The 20,452-nt window shown below is 44.5% G+C and overlaps 1 protein-coding gene across 1 annotated transcript in view; it reads right to left on the minus strand.

The window, feature by feature from the left end:
* Positions 1 to 9,688: 9,688 nt before the first annotated feature.
* MEX3C (mex-3 RNA binding family member C) overlaps positions 9,689 to 20,452 on the minus strand; it is a 47,917-nt gene continuing 37,153 nt past the window's right edge. Inside the window, exon 2 of the mRNA XM_054987311.1 lies at positions 9,689 to 13,156. Within this exon, the coding sequence (XP_054843286.1) occupies positions 11,928 to 13,156 (1,229 nt within the window). The 3' untranslated portion in view covers positions 9,689 to 11,927. The remainder of the gene's footprint in view (positions 13,157 to 20,452) is intronic.

Raw genomic sequence — 20,452 nt, forward strand, 5'->3', positions numbered from 1 at the left:
GGCCAGCCAGGTTGGTTTTAACTTTTATTTTCCATTTGCAGTCACTGTGGCTTATTACAAGTAACCACTAGGTGTCCCCACTGCTCTACCTTTAGAGGAAACGCCTATTGGAAAGCGTGTTTTCATGCTGTGCTGAAGAAGAAAGAAGCCTTTCCTTGGGTCATAATAGAACCTGGGCCCTTCAGTCGCTCTGAACACCGAGGGCATTTTTCCACCCAACTCATTGCTTTGCATGTTCCTGAGATTGTGGACTTGACTGCCTGTATTCCATGCGAGGTAGATATGAAAGCCATGAACCGATCACGTCGGAGACGCTCAAGGATTAGAACCTCCTGGCCTGGCTTCTGGACCAGCTTCCTCTAATGTCTTGTACCCTACCCCCATTGTATACACTTTAGAATTATAAACTTCCTCTGGTGTCCCATTTCCTCTCAAGCTTTACTCCAATCACCCTTCTTGTAGGTTACATACTCTTATTTTTAAAAATTTTGTTTATATCCTACTTTTCTCCAGTTGAGGAGTGGCTTTGCAACATTCTCTTATTTTTATCCTCACAACAAGGTTAGAGCCTCTGTGGCTCTAACCACTGCACTACCCTGTCTCTCTTCCTACTCTGCCCCCTTTCAGTCTTCTTGCCTTGGGCCTCCCTGGTACTCAGCTTTTGTATGGCCAACATCTCTTCCCAGGCCTCAGTTTTAAATCCCAGCTACTTTCCCGTTAAACCTGTAATCCCCTACATGGTGTCCACTTACTTTCCCCACAAAAGTCAGTCCTGGCTTTTTCTACTTTCTTACAAGCGCTTCAGAAGGACTCTTGGCATGCCATTTCCCCAAAGTTTAGTAATTGGTCCCAGCCCCTAAGGCAGCCATTTTGAGGTGGTACTCACTGTCCTTCCTTAAAATTCTAACAGTGCTAACAGGACTGACTAAAGTTGGGGATCCCGACCTGAATGTTCCATGACATCACAGTAGCTCAGCCAATCAGAACCAGAGGCTTTACTGCAGCATAAATGGGTTCAGTGCAGGCATGCCCTATGTGTTATTATAAAATACGATCTGTCTTGCTGCAAGGGGGAAAGGTGATGCTTTTACCTCAGGTCACCGCTGTATGGCTGGGAGTAAATGGGATTGAATACTCTGGGTCTGTGCAAACTTGATGACTGTACTCCCCGTCCTGTTCCTTTAGGAGTCAACCCACCTACTTTCCTTTGGATTTGTGTGACCTGAAACCCAGCCACTTTATCCATCACAAAAGCAAGCACTGTTGCCAGATGTTGCAACAGAACCATATTTTTCTTTGGATCACTTTATTAGTTGGTCAGTTGAGTCATCAGTGAACTTCCTTTGAGGGAACTGTACCTCATGGGCCCTAGAAGGGCAAGAGCCACTCCCTAAAAAGAGACCCAGGCTGGCTGACTCGTATGTAGTCATATTTAACACCGGTTATAATCCCAGCAGGAAACGTACTGAGAACACCATGGTGTGTAAAAGATGATGTGCCTGTATAGAAGACTTAAGAGGGTGCCCAGTGAACTAGGGTACTCCCAGATAAACCATTGCCCCCTAGAATAGTAATTTATCTAGTATAGTTTTATTCTAACCTTCCTCAGAGGAAGGCAGGGCGATGTACATGCTTCTCCCATATTTTATCCACACAACAGCCCTGCAAGCTTGGTTGAGTGTGTATTATGTGCCACCAAGTCGCTTCTGACCTACGGTGACCCTATGAATGAAAGACCTCCAAAACATCTATCATTAACAGACTTGCTCAGATCCTGCAAACTAGAGGATGTGGCTTCTTTTATTGAGTCAAGACATCTTGTTTTAGGTTTTCCTCTTTTCCTACCACCTTCCACTTTTCCTAGCGTTATTGACTTTTCCAGAGAATCTTGTCTTCTCATAATGTGACCAAAGTACGATAGCCTCAGTTTTGTCATTTTAGCTTCTAGGGAGAATTCTGGCTTGATTTGATCTAGTACCCACTTATTTGCCTTTTTGGCTATATGTGCAAAACTCTCCTCAAGCACCACATTTCAAATGAATCAATTTTCTTCCTGTCAGCTTTCTTCACTAAACCCTATGATGAAACAGTCCAAAATGAAAAAGTGGGTTAGTCTAAGGAAAATAATTGGCCCAAAGTCACCCAGCTGACTTCATGCCTGAGTGGAGATTTGAACTTGGGTCCCTCAGATTCTAGTCTAACGCAGATTGGAAACAACATTTCTCAAGAGACAACCCTACTAAATTGCAGTCCAGAACACTGGACTGAATGTCACAGCTTAGCTTGGTGGTAACTTAACCATACTTACTATGTTTAGAGCTTTATCTTAACAGAAACTCACAATAAACCATACATTTAAGTGAGCAACATATATGGTGGTTGCAGTTTGATGTGGACTCTGCACTTGGCAGCGCAGGTACCAGAATTTAAAGTCTGTGCCTGAGGACCTAGTGAATGCTGTAACATTACTTAAGCCAAACTAACTGGCCTAATTAACAGTGTGTCTCAAGAATGCAAATTGGGCCATTATTCTGGTACCTGGCTGTCTGGTTTCAGTTCCCCAGAGATCAGGAGTGAAGAAGAGAGTGACTCATTTAAGTGTCTGACACCATCCATCCAGGACAGCTAGCTCATGTTTCTGCAGAACGAGATGGTCACAATTAGCATTTCCGCCAATCATTGCACCGTCCCACAGCTGTTGGGTGGGTTTTCTTAATTTTATGGAAATGTGGACCTTATTTGCCTAAGCTGTTTTGTTACCTGGGCTGGGCCTGTTGGGCACAGAAACAAACATTTTTGCCTGTATGTGCTGGCAGGCAGGCAAGCCTGCAGCGTTTGTTTGGTGGGGCAGGGGGAAGAGGAGCAGAGGGTAAAGGCTCAGCTTGAACTTGACCATCACATAAAATAGAATCCACATCTTTGCCTCAAGAAGTAATAGGCGCTAGCCATGGGGCATTCTCTGCAGTGGCCAGGAACCTCCGACCCTGCTTTAATTGGTACCTAGACCAAGTCGTTTAAAGCTTTTGAATGATTTCTTTCTGTCTGGGGTATATTTTCCTAATCTTTAGCTACAGGGAACATACTGATAAATTGGTTCTGATCTTAATGGGGTGCTTGTATAGGATTTTGAAATATCTTTTGTAATTAGAATTTGAGTTGTAAGTCACTCTGGAAAATGCAAAGGCATTGATGCAGAATTTGAGGAAGGACCTTTTAACCTGTCCAAGCTGGGACCTGCTATTCCTCAAGAGCTCCCCAGAGTTTCAGAACCACTTTGCCATTCAATCCACATAAGGGGGAAAGAAAGATAAAACCCAATATTTAATACTACATAAACAGAATCAAATTAATGTTCAAATCACTCCCTAATCAGCAGAAAGGGATTGAGGAGCCACTTCCTCTGCCATGTTTCCCTGCCTCTTCGAGCTCTAGGAACCTGGAGGCATGATTTCCACCACCCCCTCCAAGAATCGGATGGAAATGAACCACGCAGGGCCTGCCCTACCATTAGTCCTTTTAAAGGAAAGCACATGCCAATTAGTTTGGTCTATTTTTTCCACCATGGGCTCAACTGTTCAGGTTTTCTGCCTTAGTCACCAAAATGACTTGGCTCATCTTTGGAGCCTTAACAGAAGTTCTTGCCCAGAGCTCGGCCTCCTCCAGGGGGAAGCCGTGACTCACGCAGAAATGCAACAGGCCTTCTGCTCCATGGACAGCTGATGCTACTGTTTTTTTGCAGCAGAAAAGATGGAAGATGTTTGCAATTGATACTCTGCATTCTGTGTACACTGCAAAGCTGGACAGTGAAGAAAATTGGTTCATTTGAAATGCAGTGCCGGAGGAGCGTTTTGTGGAGACTGCGGATTGCCAAAAAGACAAAGTGGGTTCTAGATCGAGCCTGATTTCTCCCTAGAAGCTAAAAAGATGAAGCTGAGGCTATCATACTTTGGTCATATTATGAGAAGATGACTCACTGGAAAAGTCAATATACTAGGGAAAGTTGAAGGCAGTAGGAAAAGAGGATGACCCAGCATGAAGAAGCCACGTCCACCAGTTTGCAAGATCTGAGCCATTCTATTAACGATAGGACGTTTGGGAGGTTTTTCATTCATAGGGTTGCCATAGGTCAGAAGTGTCTTGAGAGCACATAACGCACACACCACCTCCCAACAGAGGAAGACGTGAGAAGCAGGTGGATCGGTTGAATATGACTTCCCAGTCCTAGGTTTCATGCCTTTTTTTGGTACAGAAAAGTTTTCTTCTCAGGAAAGTATAAAAAGGAGACACACACACACACACACACACACGTCTCCTTTGGCAGAAAGCAAAGGCCGGGGTGGTGGTGGTGGTGGTTCGAGCCATCTTACGGCTCCATCACATCCTTTTCTTCTCTTTAATACAGCCCACCCCACATAGTTTTTGATCTGGCAGGTCCCTAGAACGTTTCCTTAATTCATATTTCATCTTTCTCCCCAATGTGAGAATCTGAAAAGGCAAAGTAGGCATAATGATGATGATGATGGTGACGATGGTAACAACAACATTCGATTATATACTGCCCTTCAGGACAACTTAATGCCCACAAAGTATGTCATTATTATTCTCACAACAAACCACCTGTGAGGTGGGTGGGGCTGAGAGAGCTCTGAGAGAGCTGTGACTAGCCCAAGGTCACCCAGCTGGCTTCAAGCGGAGGAGTGGGGAATCAAACCCGGCTCTCCAAATTGTCCTGCGCTCAACCACTACACCAAACTGGCTCTCAAACCTGGGTTCCTCCAGATCCTAGTCCAATACTCTAACCACTACATCACACTGGTTCTCTGAACAGAGATTTGGTGTGGTCAAAGGAGACCACATCACCGGTCGAATCCAACACAGGATACAAATCCTTATGGTTAATCCTAATGCACATGGATAAAAGCATGGACTGAGAGTTAGCAATTTTAATATCCACGAGGACCTAAATCCAACTTCATATCCACTTCCTAGACCTCCAAGAAAAGATAACTCATTGCTAAATTACAGTTTTTGAATACTGGGATTTCATACTCTAAAAGATGCTGCAATCACTAAGTAGATGTTTTATGGAACCCAACTTGGTTAAGAACAGGACTACAAAAAAGCCATTGCCGAGCCCTGTGAAATGCTTCACTCATCTACGGCAGGGCAGTTGAAGGAGGAAAGCACATACGCAGGGAGGGGGAAAAATTGGTGAAGTATAATTAGGCTTTCTAAACAATGCTTCCCTTGTAGGGCCGCAGCAGCTGGCATGCTTTAAGAGGGTCAGGGAAACTGTGTTAGGCTATCAGCTACTGAGCAAGCTATTTAGTAGGTGCCTGTAACGGTCAGTTCTGCAGAGATTTTAAACCAGCTTGCCAGCCATGTGAGAAAGCATGCTGTGAATCTGAGAATTTTCCCCTTCTTTCACGCTTTTGAGAAAAAGCCAGTTAGGAAAGGGACTTTGTACAGAAATGACCCAGAGGTTTTCCTGCATTCTTGCGGTAGAAAAGCGAAAGTCTGAAATGCATAAGCTGTGAAGGCAAACAAGTGAAGCGGCCTGAGAAACCCCTTGTGCAGGTGGTAATTTCATTGACTTGAAGCATCCTTGTTTGGCTGAAGGGTATAATAGCCTAGAGTTGGACCTGGAAGAGCTAAGTTCCAATCCCAGATCACCCAAGTAGAGTCATGCAGCAGTTGAGAGCTGCTGTAGCAGTGGTTAAGTGGTTTGGCTGCGAATCAGCCCTTTACTGGTTCAAATCCCACTCCTGCCATGAACTCAGTAGGTTTGAGTAAGCCACTCCTCTCAGCCCCAGCTCCCCAGCTGCATTGTGGAGATAATAACAACTTGTTCACCGCTCAGGGTGGGGCACTAATCTGTCTAGAAGAGTGGGATATAAGCACAGTTATTAACACTTGCAGCCTCAGTTTTTCCATCTGGAAAATGGGAATGACATTTCTACTTGATGGAGCCTGCTGCACCACGAAAACATTTTCTCCATTGGATCAACCACTTCTGTAGCACAGTGGCTATGAATCTGTACTCTTCTTGTTTGCATCCCACCACAGCCAGTTCAGCAGGTGGCCTTGGGTAGCCACTAATCTGTATAGAAGAACAGTATATATGCACCTTGTATTATTATGGAGACGTGCCACGTTCTCCACCTGGGTACCAAAAATGCAAAGCATGCATACTCAATGAGGAATACACTTATGGGTAGCAGTGTGTGTGAACAAGATCTTGGGATACATTTGGAAGTTAAATATGAGCAGTCAATGAGATGCAGCAGCAAAAAGGGCAAACGCAATCTTGGGATGTATTATAACAAAAGCATAACATCCAAATAACAGGATGTCATTGTCGTACGATATACTGCATGGATCAGGCCCCACCTGGAGTATTGTGTGCAGTTCTGGAGGCCTCACTTCAAAAAGGATGTGGACAAATTGGAACGGGTGCAGAGAAGAGCAGCCAGGATGATCAGGGGCCCGGTGACCAAACTCTTAACGACAGAGGGACCTAGCAATGTTCATTTTTGGAGGCGGTTGTGGGGAGCCATGATTCCTCTCTTTAAGTATTTGAAAGGCTGTCACTTAGAGGAGGGAAGAGAGCCGTTCCTGTTTAGCAGCAGAGGATAGGATTTGAAAAAATGGGTTTAAACTACAGGAGGGAAGGTTTCCGCTGAACATTAGGAAACACTTCTTCATATTAAGGTTAGTTCAGTCCCCCTCATCGGCAATCTTCAAGGGGTGGCTAGACAAATACTTGTCAGGGATGCTTTAGGCTGTTCCTGCATTTGGCAGGGGGGTGGACTAGATGGTCCAACTCTATGATTCGATTCCTAGTTTTCAATATGCAGAAAACTAGGTTTGTAGGACACTGCATCCAGTCCTGCTGAATATCAACCTACAATCCTACAAGTGTTAAAGACCCATCCATTTTGGTGTGAACCAGATTATAATGTTGTATGTAACCCTCTTTCCCCTCCTCTTCTTCTTTGAGGCACATCTGGGAAAGAATGCACAGCCTGTACTATTTGTCACAGAGCTGACAGTAAGAAAACAAACTTTAAGAAAAACCACAGCATCTCCCCAAAAGACTGGAAATTCTTAACACATGGAAAACAGAACTGGACAATATTAATCAAGACTTATTTACTGGTATGGTACTTGCATGGGATACATGAAACATCCCAGATAATGTAGGAACAAAATCATAAGCAACAACAAAAAAATGTCTTTTGGAGTCAGCAAAAGAGGGTTCTTTCCTTTCGAGCAAACTTGTGCTGTTGACAATTTCACTTCATAAACCTCCACCCTTCCCATCTTGACCCACATCTTCACCTGCCGCTCTGAGTTAGGTCTAGCTGGGTTTTTCATCATCCTCTCAACCTCAACACGACCAAAGGCCCATGTTGTCTCCCCAGCTCTCTTCTCCTTGATCACTCTCTCCGTACTGTGAAGTATCTACTCTGTAGCTAGCTGGTATGGTGTAGTTGATGTTGGTCTAGAGCAGGGAGGGCCAACTTCAAATGCCCATTCTGGCAGGAAAGTCTCTGGGTGATTTTGGGCCTGTCACACACTCGTCATCACCTATCTTACAGGGTTGCTGTGAGGATAAATTGAGAAGAACTATGTACACAGCCCTGGACTCCATGAATGAAAGGCAGGGCAAGAGTGCACTAGACAGACATCACCAGCCACCCAGAGGGGAAATGCTGGCTTTCTTCGATTCCTTCCTCTTCTTTCCTCCCCACATCCAGTAGTGTGTTGTAAGTCACACCATTGCTCTTTGTTGCAAGAACCCACCTGTTGCTCTGCTTACCCTTTGCTAAAACACTGCTTCATGCACCACCCTCCTTGACTACAGCCAACTGTTTCGGACATTTTCACACCCTGCTCCAAAACCCTGCTGCCCAAATTCCTTTCTCTTGCCCATTAGACCACTTGATACCTCTCCAGCGTCACTGGCTTCCCAGCCCCTTCAACAGCCAGCACAAACTCCTTGCCCGTACCTTCAGAACTGGCCACTGCCCGCATCCCACCTGAACTTGCAGACCTGCTTTCCCACACAGGGGAACCTTCCGTACCCTGACTATATCATCCCCCAGGGCTCTGCCCTCCCTCCTTTACTACCTACTGTGTGTGGAGCTCCCTCCACTTCCCCTTGCCTATCACTTCCCTTTCCAAATTCCTCCGCCAAGTCCTCCTTTTATTCAGTTTCCTACCAGTAGCCAAACTCCAAATCATTTCAGTTTCTCCCCATTCATCTTGTTGCTCATGTCTCTTCCTCTTTTGTTTTTGAATTGTCTTCTTTGGGGCCACAGCCCAGCTGTTTTGGGGGTGCAGGATCCCATTTGTGCAGTTTTAAGACTCAAGAGTCTCTCTACACAAGACATCTTGTACGGAGATGCTCTCAAGTGTAGGGAGAGACAGTCCAGAGCCAGTTTGGTGTAGTGGTTAAGAGCATGGGACTCTAATCTGGAGAGCTGGGTTTGATTCCCCACTCCTCCACTTGAAGCCAGCTGGGTGACCTTGGGTCAGTCACAGCTCTCTCAGCCCCACCCACCTCACAGGGTGATTATTGCTGTGGGGATAATAATGACATACTTGTCATTGCTCTGAGCGCGCATTGTTGTCCTGAAGGGCGGTATATAAATCGAATGTTATTATCATCATCATCTTAACCAGGAAGCGTAATTTAAATTTCACCTCTCTACACCAGGGTAGTTTAAAAGACAGAGCCTGGGAGATGACTCCTCCGACGGTTTGTTAATTTCATCTTCACTTCTCCAAAGGCTCTGTCAATTTCCTCTCCCCTTAAGGGAGGCTAAGATGAAATAAACCAGCTCTCTGAGGAGCCATCAGGGCAGACTGTGTCTTTTTAAACTACCCTTGTGTAGAGAGGTGAAATGGACAGAGCCTTCTGCTCTGTCTTTTTAAACTATGCTTCCCTGCTAACATTGTGTCTCCCTACACTTCAGCTTCCCCATGTAAGATGTCTCATGTAGACTTTAAGCAGTTCCTTACATAACAACTGTTTGTAAAGAGCAAAAAAGCTTATTTATTTCTTTACAATATTTTTACTCTGCTTTTTCCTTTTGGCTCAAGGTGTTTACAAGGAACTATTTAAACATTACAGATTAAAACCTAATATAAACCCCAAATACCTCCCCCGTGGTGCAGAGTGGTAAGTGGCAGTACCGCAGCCCAAGCTCTGCTCATGACCCGAGTTCGATCCTGGCGGAAGCCGGGTTCAGGTAGCTGGCTCAAGGTTGACTCAGCCTTCCGTCCTTCCGAGGTCAGTAAAAAGAGTACCCAGTTTCCTGGAGGCAAAGTGTAGATGACGGGGGAAGGCAATGACAAACCACCCCGTAACAAAAAGTCTGCCAAGAAAACGTCGTGATGCGACGTCCCCCCCATGGGTCAGTAATGACTCGCACAGGGGACTACCTTTACCTACCTCCCCCGAAGATGTCTTATTGTTCACATCCCATCAAAACTTCTGCCAAGCAAACAAGTCTTGCAAATGCCTCCCGAGTGTTTCCTAATGAAAGGGCTCCCCTCCCCCTTTTTACTGGGAGCCCATTCCACAATATGGGGGGATGTAGCAGAAAAGGCCCAGGCTCTAGTCAACACCCTGAGTGGCTTGAAGACCACGAAGGCAGCAAAGTCAAGAAAAACATTCAAGTTAATGGAAACAAGTCTTTATTAAGTAACTTTTAATATCAGAAAAATAAAACTCTTATAATTCTCTTTACAGCAAATATATAATATCAGTGCTTTGGCCACCATAAGTTAAAGGCCCTTTATCATAAAATATATATGGTTTTTTTTAAACTTTACTCAAATTGAATTTATAATCCCTATGACCTCCCTACATATACATAACAAAAAAGAGTGTAGTAAAATTAGCAAATACTAAACTATATCGAGAGCTGTGTCATTCTTGAGTCTGTGGTTTATAGAAAACAGTACACGCACCCAATGTCTGTAGACTCCTTGGCTTAGTAGTTGCAGTGTACAACGCAATAGATTACAAAATTACATGCTCCGTGAACGAGATGGTTCGTATCTACAAGACTGCAGCTAATGAGATTCAGGTTTCAATACTGACATTTAAACTATCCTACAAGCTGTTAGCGTTAAAGTTATGCATCTCATAATAATAATAATAATATAATAATATGCCATCAAGGCAACCTTTATACTGAAAAAAAAATCATAAAATAAAAACCGTTATCTGTAAACTTTTTATACGAAATGTAACTCTTTCAAGTGGAAATAAAAAATAAAGATTTCTGTATATTTTCTAGTTCAATACATGTAGAATTCGCTTATACTGAGAAAACAAAAATATTTGTTTCAACTTGGGAAAATATTGCTCAAAAAAAAAATAAAGTTAAAAAAATAAAGAAATCCACCAGAACTTCTGAGTGTTCTTTTTTTCAAACGCCAGCACAGATTTGGGAACATTCTGAGGATAAAGAGGAAAGAAACATCCACAGGTTGAAATGTAAAGAAAAACAAGGGCCTGGGGGAAGCTCCTTGAAACAGAGAAGGGTTGTCTTGAAATGAGATAAACTGCTTTTTGGGACCACAAACCCAACTGCTTCCACGAATGATACAAAGATGTGGATGAGAGTTCTTTTTTCCCCCCTTACGTTACTAAAAACAAAATGCGTTTCACATAATGTGCAAGTTAACAGAGGAAACATAAAATTGATTCACATTTTCCCAACACATTCTCTAAAATAGTTAATTTAAGAACAGCTTGATCAAACGAGCCAGTGGAATGTAAGCAATTCTCGCTCTCGGCACTAACCGAAGCCCTCGACCTACTGCGGTTCTCTCCCCGCCTCATGCACACACCCCAACAAATGCCGGGGGAGAAGGGGAGCTGAGCAGACTGCACTCAGGATGGCAGTGCTACAGTCCTTAGCAACACTCGCCCAAATTCAGGATCCCATGCGTGCTCCAATGTGCACATGGGGTGCTGGGTGCACAAAGGAAGTTCCAATCGTTTCAAGAGAGGAAGCCCATCTGTCCATGCACAGAAGTGTGCTTGAAAAGACATGCTCCTCTGCTTCAAATGTATTGGGAAGTAAAGCCCTTGCTGGTAGGAGAACTCGGGGCAGGCAGGCGTGATCAGCAGAGATGTTCAAAGCGAGGCCGACTTTCTCACAATTCAGCAGTGAAAGACCCACACATTCCTGATTCTCTTTAATTTGCATATTGGATGAGAAGGTGGTCAATTCATACCATTTGCCTCCTCTGACCTCCCCCCCCCCAACAATGATTTCATTAATTAAAAAAAAAATTACCACTATATGACTCATCCAAATGCCAGGACATCGGATTTGTGCATCATACAATTATTGGCAACATTGGATAAGAGAAGCCCATGCTGTAAAGAGGGGAAAAAGTTGCCCCCAAACCTGTTTTGAAAAACTGGCAGTGTAAAGAAGGCAGCATTGGAAGTGTGTCTGATACATTGATAAACCTTTTCACCCTCCCCCTCAACTGACAATTCAGGGCCGTACAAGGCTTCGCGCCTTCATGAATGTTGTCACCGACACATAGTCAAGACGATCTGGAAAGCACATGAGCATTTTGTGTTTTATCCTGTTCCAAAACTGATTTGAGTTCCCATCACTCCTAACACATCACAGCTTCGTTCCCAGTCAAAATTCTGCCACAAGGCGCCACAGCTGGAACCAAAACGGACAAAGATTGGCTAGGTGTAGTGTTAACTGCACAAGCCTTTTTTTTAAACGACAACAAAAAGAGCACATGCCTCACAAAGAACGTTAGCCTAACCCCAAGAAAGCCCAATAACAGTCTGAATTCATTATAAGTTTACTTAGGGGGTACCATTACATCCAAGCCATTAAGAGTTTTAAAAGTCCATATATAATATCTCTATATATTTAAGAGTGAATCTGAATTGCCTGAGTAACAGCTGTCTGGCAAACTGGACATGATGGTGTTTCCTTTTCACAGATCTTGTTGGCACATTCCATGCAGAATAGGTTGTGGCCACACGGAACCAGGGCAGCGATTACTTCATTCTCAAAGCATATCACGCAGTCGTGCTTCCGTCTCAGTTCCGGAGGGGAACTAGACGTGGAACCGCCGTTGGAAGAAGAATAGCTGTTGGTACCATTAGAAAAAGCAGGGATGTAGATCGGAAGGCCAACCTGGCTGACTGTACTGGGTGGGTCGCTTCTTACTCTCCTAGCCAGGGGATGTTCGAGGGTTTCGGGAAATGTAGGCGACAGACGAGGAGTGGATGGTTGACTCCCTCTCAGCGGAGCCTTCACATTACTAGCAGGATCACTCCCAAAACTGGAGAGCGAGTTAACAGGTTCAAAAGGTGTCCAGATGGTTTGAGAAGGTGTCGGTAAGGAGTCGTAGGCAGGAGAATCAACGACAAGATCTTCTGCACCTACAGAAGGCAACGTTTCTCCAAACCAAAAATTGCCTGTGCTGAATGGGCTTGTTGGGCTGAAGTCAGCCAACCTATTGCTTCCAAAATAGGAATCGGTGGAGCCACTTCCTAAAGAACTGGAGCTGTCGTTTCTGTAATTGGAAATCATCCTTGTGCGGCTCGGAGGAGGTACTGGGTTGGAAGCCAGCCAAGCGGATCCTAGGCTCCCTCCTTCAAAACTCACGTCCGTACCGTTGTAATGAAAATCGTTTTCTTCATTCAATTCAATGTAGTTTCCAGTGCGCATGGCAATGTGCATTTCTATCTCTTCACGGGCTCGATCTACGTTTTCAGGCATGCCGGTGACTTCAAAGACTGGCTCCTTGTCTCTACTGGGAGTAACTATGTAAGTATGAGTCTGCTGTTGGATTCTTTTGATCGTAGCGCCTTTGGGGCCAACCACAAGCCCAACAACACGGTAAGGCACCCTGACCTGGACTGTGGTTTGGCCTGGCAGGTTGGGGTTACAGGACAGTCCCCCCAGAGCTGGGCCGTTTTTGTTACGCGATGCTCTTATCATGGAGAAGTGTTCAGCAGCAGAAAGAATTTCCCTTTTGGCCATCGCTACATCTTCTTTGCGTCCAGTGACGACAAAAATGGGTTCTTCTCCACGGACAGGGGTCTTGATGTACGTATTTGTCTTGGCTCTCAAGGCCTTGATTTTGCAACCTGTTTTTAGGAACACAGACAAGACAAACAGAGAGAGAACCATTTTAGTGAGGGATCCTGGACCAAAACGAAAAGCTTAGCCTCCTAACAGCTTTTTGTTGTCTGCCCCCATCAATCTTAGCAGAAATCTTCTATCACATCACTTATTCTTGTTTAGTAAAAATAGAAGGATGAAGAACACCGGACAGGAGGTTGCTGCTGTGAGCTCTGTGCTAAGTCAGCCTTGCAGATAAATTCTCAAAAGTAAGCTCACAAGAAACCTTCATCCGCCTGCTTGCCCGCAGTTAATCACACTTGAAGCCCCCCACAAAAGAAGAAAAAAATGGAACAGGTTTTAGAGATGCCTTTTGCTTGGAAGTAATGTTTCCTTGTCGCAGGGAACTATTTACAAGCTTTATTTAATCTACTGCCGTAAGACCAAAAACATTTCTTTTTCTGAGTATATTTCTATCCTGCCTCTCCTGGATGGAACTCAAAGCAATTAATTTAACCCCCAAATCGCCTTAGTCTGAGGAACGGCGGCTTGCCCAAGGCAACAGAGCAGAGATTCACTGCAGAGTGGGGAATGGTAGGCTCCCAAATCCATTTGTGATACCTGCACTACATACTGATCCAGGTTTTCTGATTTCCAAGTGCTTAGTTGAAACTGACCAGTTACCAAAGACAGTGAGCATTTTCTATTTCTTTCTAATTGGATGGAAGAAGTTACATGGAGATTGCAGAGCTGGACAGGGAACTGGTGTTCAACACGTAAGCTTTCTAAGGTGCCTGAAGATGCTTTGCTTATAACAACAACAACAACAACAACATTCAATTTATATACCGCCCTTCAGGATGACTTAACACCCACTCAGAGCGGTTTGGGGTAGTGACATACTTTGTTCATCTTCGTTCTTCTGTGCCTCCACACATCCCTCCCTCCTACCCCGCTGTGAATTCCAATGCACAATAATATGAGAATTATAACAAAGAAATTGATATGTTAAAGGATATGGCTGTGTGTGTTGGATAGCGGTGGCAAGGGAGAACTGAGGGAAGGGGCCGTTGGTCACTGGGAAGACATGTGACCGTTTAGGCAGGAAAACGGTCGCTGAGGGGCGCGACAAATGGCCCCTTCCCTCAGTTCTCCCTTGCCGCCGCTATCCAACACACATAGCCATATCCTTTAAAATATCAATTTCTTTGTTATAATCCTCATATTTTTGTGCATTGGAATTCACAGCGGGGTAGGAGGGAGGGATGTGTGGAGGCACAGAAGAACGAAGATGAACAAAGTATGTCACTATTATCCCCACAACAAAACACCCTGTGAGGTGGGTGGGGTTGAGAGAGCTCCTAGAAACTGTGACTGACCCAAGGTCACCCGGTTGGCTTCAAGTGGAGGAGCGGGGAATCAAACCCAGACTCTTTTGGAGGGGAAAGAAGAATTCTTCATCTTTCATCTTCAGCTGGGCCTATCAATAATAGCCCACTGAAAGGCACCATCTGAGCTCTTTCTCGGCTCAAAATTAAGTAAGTGGGCCCAGTGTATGAATCCAGGATGAAAAATGAAGAGGAGGAATGGTATATGCCCACCCCTCTCTGTTTAGATAGCCCTTGTTTCTACTCATCCAATACAAGGGAAATTTCAGAAGGTGAAACACGCACAACGAAACAGTCACACCTTCCCATTCCCAGAACACCATTCAGATTGAGCTCTTCCAGGGTCACATGGCATTTTAAAAGCCGTCCTGATTTACGAGTTGTGATGTTTCCAATGACAGTGAAAGCTGACCTAATGCAGACGGTCACTCCTGCCTCACCCATCTAAACTAAAAGGATCCCATCTAAAAGGAAGGATTCGTGATTGCTTTAGTGATTACTGTAAAAAGAGTGCAGAATAGTTACTCAGCTATGTGCGTAATACCATGACTGGTAGCTTCTTTTTAAGCCTAACATACCAGGTCTTATCTTTGCTTTACAATGCCACTGCAAGCAGCAGCAGTCTGGAAGTAACCTTGTACAACATCCCAACAAACTACAAAACAGAAGCTTAGCTATCTGATGAGTAGAGTTATCTTCACTGCCCCTGGAAAACTGAAGTTGGCTGCTCCTTTTTGCAGGTTAAGTCTCAGCTGTCCCAGAGGCAGAAGCCAAATGTGCTGTCTAGTTCAGTTTTTACTGAAAGTCCAACTTGTAAACATGCAAAAATACATGGGCGCAGCAAGCAACTGAGCGTAAGAAGAGGCAGAATACACAGAGAGCAGCTTTAGCATATTGGTTAAATTGTTGGGTTGCAAATCAGCACTCTGCTGGTTCGAATCCCACTACTTCTATGAGCTCAGTGGGTGGCCTTGGGTAAGCCACTCCTCTCAGCTCCAGCTCCTGAAGCGCATTCTGGAAATAACAACAACACTGACTTTGTTCACTGCTCTGAGTGGGGCACTAATCTGTCTAGAGGAGCAGCATAAGCACTTTATTATTATTGCTATTGTTAACTAATGAATGGAAGTTGGGCATATGGGCCCAACTTACTGGTCTACCCTGGTTTCTCACCGGAAAAGACGCAGGTGGGCTGGAAGACCCTGCCAGAAACATTCAAGCCCCCTGGTGTCTCTTTGTTACATTAAAAGTTAACACCAAACAGCAGCCTTACAAATCTATTTTCCAGAGTGACTTTGAAAGGAAAGCTGACTCTACAAGCTCCAAGGTCAACTTCACCTCCGTTGCTCAGAGGGAAAAGAACTGCCATCAAAGGAAGCCGCAGCCTCCGACACCTGAAACTGCTGAATGCGTCATCAATCAATGCTAAGTGAGTTCGGTTCATAAGAAACCACTGACAAAATACAGGCACAAGGAACTACTGTAAAGACTGCCAGGCCAAAACAAAGGCCACTTCTCATCTAGCTGTCCCATCGGATGACCTTCAGGTCCGTTTCCACTCCCCAAATACTACAACGTGACGCTTCCCAACGTGCCACCCGGCAGCCCGAGGAGGCGTTAAGCTACAGTGAGTCACACAGGGAATGTACGATCAAAGATATATATATTTTTTTGTTTTGCTTCCTCCATACAAAACTGGATGAGGAAGCCCAAGGCTATAATGAGGGAAACCTGCATCTGCCTCCCACACAGAGTTTCCAGGTCCCTGGACACGTGAGAGGCTGCAACATGTGGCCGCTGTGATGAGAAAATTTTGCATTATATCCCAGTTGCTTCAAATTCTACAACAAGTCAGTCGTGCATCGGTTTCCCCCAAACCCCATGCTTTATTTAGAAATTCACACATCATGGTGCATTACCTGGCTGGGACTTATTTTTATGACCCTCGCAAATCCAACCCCCTCCCCAGGCCTCTTCCTTGCATCCCTACCCCGTTTGACCCTGACCCACAACTTCTGCGGTCCATTCTTTCCCTCTCTGTCTTCAATGGCTGTCCACCTCCCACCTGCTCCTTGAAAGTAATTAAAGCTACGTGCCTGAGGGCCACATGCCAGGGAAAAATGTTTCAGGCAAACAAAAGACCTTAAAAAGCTTTAGGGACATATTTAGGTGGATATGTGATAAGACTTGAGCTAGTAACACTGTTCACTCATAGTTTATTCCAGGGCTGAGGCCTTTCCTTTAAAAAGCGAAATAATTCGGATAAAGGAAAAGCAGCTTTTAAGATTTGGGCTACTCCTTATTTGACAGTGAGGGAAAAAAGGGGAATGCCCAAACCACCCATGCAAAAACAACCAGGGGAAAAATGTCCCCCCTAGAGAGCTACACTGATGAAAATTAATACTAAACGAATGAAAATTAAAAACAAACAGATTTTTTTTCTATTCATTTTTGAGCTTGTTGTCTAGAGGGGTCCTGAATTTCCCCTGACTGCAGGGTCAGCCTTGGTTAGTAATTCGATGGGAGAGTTGCAGAGGCAGGCAATAGCAAACCACTTCTGTTAGTCTCTTGCCACGAAGACCCCACCAGGGTCACCATAAGTCAACTAAGACTCGAGAGCATGATTTCATTTTTTTTTTCATTTGAAACTTGCACTATACAGTCAAAGAAGTAGGTATCACATATAGGAAAATGCCACAGCAACTGCACCCCATACACCCACCACTCCCAAGATTTATGTATATACTTGGAAAACTATAATGCAAGTACATGCACTCTTTTCAACAGGAATATTGTGAATGAGACAAACAAGAACATGGCAGGCAAATAAAGACCTCTTCCCTTGAGTGACAGAAAAAGCCAGTAACAACTCCCCCTTAGTCTCCCACCAATTATTTCTCATCTGATTTCTTACAAAATAGTAGGTGTGCAATATAAGCACTCTGCCAGGGCTTCGCATAGACAACAAAGGGGAGACCTCAAGATATCTTCACAGGTGAAACCAGAGGAAGAGCTGGTCTCAAAGGAAGCGTATTCTTCAAGATTCATCTTCTCCCATTAAGACTAACCAATTTTATTGTAGCGTAAGCTTTCGAGAATCACGCTTATGCTACAATAAAGTTGGTTAGTCTTAAAGGTGCTACTGGACTCTTTTTGATTTTGCTACTACAGACTAACACGGCTAACTCCTCTGGATCTTCTCCCATTGTGACCCTTTAAGCTAACAATTGACAGCCCTCATCACAGCTTAGATTGGGAAGTGCACTGAGCTCAGAAGGTGCATGCCCACAAGGTCTGTGCCCTCCAACCCCATTTTCTGCTCTTGTTTAGATCCTCCCAGGCCAAAGGGAAGAAAGCAGCCTTCTTTTTAGCCTTATTGGTCTGTACAGTATTTTCTGTTGCCAAGATCCTGGGGCAGCACAATGGCAGTGTTAAAAAGCTGCAGCTCAGGTTTTAGAAAAGAGTTTCATTCTGAGCCCCCGTGTTATTTTCCAAGGACTGTGGGATCTTTCCTTCTACTTAAAGATATCTGCACATGCACACACACCCCCTCTCCCTGAGAATGACAAATACAGGGGTTTTTTTTAGAACGGGGGTAATCACAGCTGGCTGAGGTCCAGGGAAGCTCTCTATAGGCTGCCACCACTCTGGTATAGGTTTCCTCGGAAGGACCCAGAGCACCCAACCGACCCCTTCTCTTTACTCTTTCCTAGTAGGTTTGATTTATTATGTGATCAAACGAGACGTGAGGACCCAGGCAGAATAATAAAGAACTTTATTTAAAAGGTTTATTAATAACTGGTGTTCAAAACTTTGTAAACTAAAGAGAATAGTAAAGGTTGGGGAATAACCAAACTAACACACCCTAACACATCTAACTAGACTGTTCTTAACTATCTCCTGGATTCCAACTGTCTCCCCCCTTCTGGATGAGGGATCCCCTCCATCTGCAGCAGCCTCTCCTCAGCTCTGCTCCCTAGGAGTGAACTCCTCCGACTGTGGGTGAGCCCTTTTATCCCTTCTCTCAGGCACCATCCCCCTACTTTCCTATTGGTGCAGTTTCCCCCTCCAAATCCCTTCTTATTTATTTTTATTTATGTCATTTATAGTTCACCTTTCTCACTGAGACTCAAGGCGGGTTACATAGGGTGAGATTAGTACAATCAGTATTGGGAACATTTCCATACAGCAACAAAGACATTTCTATACAGTGTTAAGGACATTTCCACAACATTATCATAGGATTTTACAAAGACGTAGCATTAGCAAGGATCCAGTACAGAGTTCAAGAATTGCTGAAACAGAACATAATCAATTCTTGGACTGACATTAGATAAACATGAAATACAGGTAGTATAAGAGTACATATTCGAGCAACAGATAATATGCAAGGCAACATAGTGCTGAAGTCTATGGTCCCTAACTCATTAGCAAAGCATCTGAGACCCCCTCCCTATACTTCCCTCCAATATGAGTAAAAAGCCTTTTTGAATAATTCGTTTTTGCATCGTTTGCGGAAAGCCAGGAGAGTGGGGGCTCTCCTGACCTCCTCAGGCAAACCGTTCCATAGGGTGGGGGACACCTCAGAGAAAGCCTGTGTGGGCTGCTGTTGATTTCACCCATGTGCAGGGTGGCACCTGCAGGAGACCCTGTTCAGATGAGCGAAGCTGCTGTGGAGGGACATAAGGAGTGAGACAATCTCATAGGTATGCTGGGCCAAGGCCATAAAGAGCTTTGCATGTAATAACCAATACCTTGAATTGAGCATGGTAACTGATAGGTAGCCAATGGAGTGACTGCAGGATGGGAGTGATGTTCATGCTCCTGCTCGCTCTTGCTAACAGTCGTGTTGCAGCATTTTACACCAATTGGAGCCTCCTAGTTAACTTAGATGGGAGACCAATGTATGGTGCACTACAATAGTCAAGTTTTGATGTTACCATAGCATGGATCCAGGTGGCCAGGTCAGCCGTGTTGAGGTAAGAAGTGGCCGGAGGAATGTGCCCTGAGTTAGTGATTGATTTACAATAGATCTCAGTGGTTCACTTATGTGATCTTTACTTGATTTTAACAACCAAGAAGGGCAAGGATCAAGCACACAAGTAGTGGCTTTCATAGAAGCCAGGATCCTGTTAAGGTCTGTCAATGTAATTGGTTCAAAGCAGTCTAAATGTAGGCCAGTGTATTAAGCATTTCTCCTATCTCGTTTGCATTGCATCTAGCATCTAGATCTATTTTATTACCAAAAAACTTAGCAAAGACCTCACAGCTAATTGTCTGTTCTGTAAAATTGTCTATTGACTGTAAAGGTTCAGATTTAGGGGTTAGAAGGTGTTTGGATATCCTGAACAGTTGGGAGGGTTGTGAACTAGCCGACACAATGGTTGCCAAAAAATAATGTTTCTTTGCCGCTTTCACTTCTGCTTCATAGGTCTTCCAGTGTGTTCTGTAGCAAGCTCCATCAGCTTCTCTGCGGGTTTTTTGCCAGTGTCTTTCTAGACATCTTCCAGCCTTCTTCAGATCAGCCAGCTCCATGGTAAAACATGGTGCTGGTTTCCGTCCCAAGGGCCGGAGGGGTTGACAAGGAGCAATGGTGTCAATAGCTTCAAGGAGCTTTGGGGTCCACACTCCTACAGCAGCTTCTGTGGAGCACGTGTCTGGAATTCTAAAATCCCCCAGGGCATTTTGAAATCTGGGAGGGTCTATGAGCCTTTGTGGGCAAATCATTTTAACTGGACCTCCCATTTTGAGGGGTGTTGGGGCTATATTCACTTTTGCCTTCAGCAGATGATGGTCTGACCATGGTTCTGGCTGAATTTCCAATGTTGAGCCAAGGTTTTCCCTCAAAGGCTCAGTGCAAAATATTAAGTCTAGTGTGTGGCCTCTTTCATGTGTAGGGTGTGACACTATTTGAGAGAGGCCTAGGGTTGCCAG

The sequence above is a fragment of the Eublepharis macularius genome, chromosome 8 (assembly GCF_028583425.1).
Source record: "Eublepharis macularius isolate TG4126 chromosome 8, MPM_Emac_v1.0, whole genome shotgun sequence".
Classification (NCBI taxonomy): Eukaryota; Metazoa; Chordata; class Lepidosauria; order Squamata; family Eublepharidae; genus Eublepharis; species Eublepharis macularius.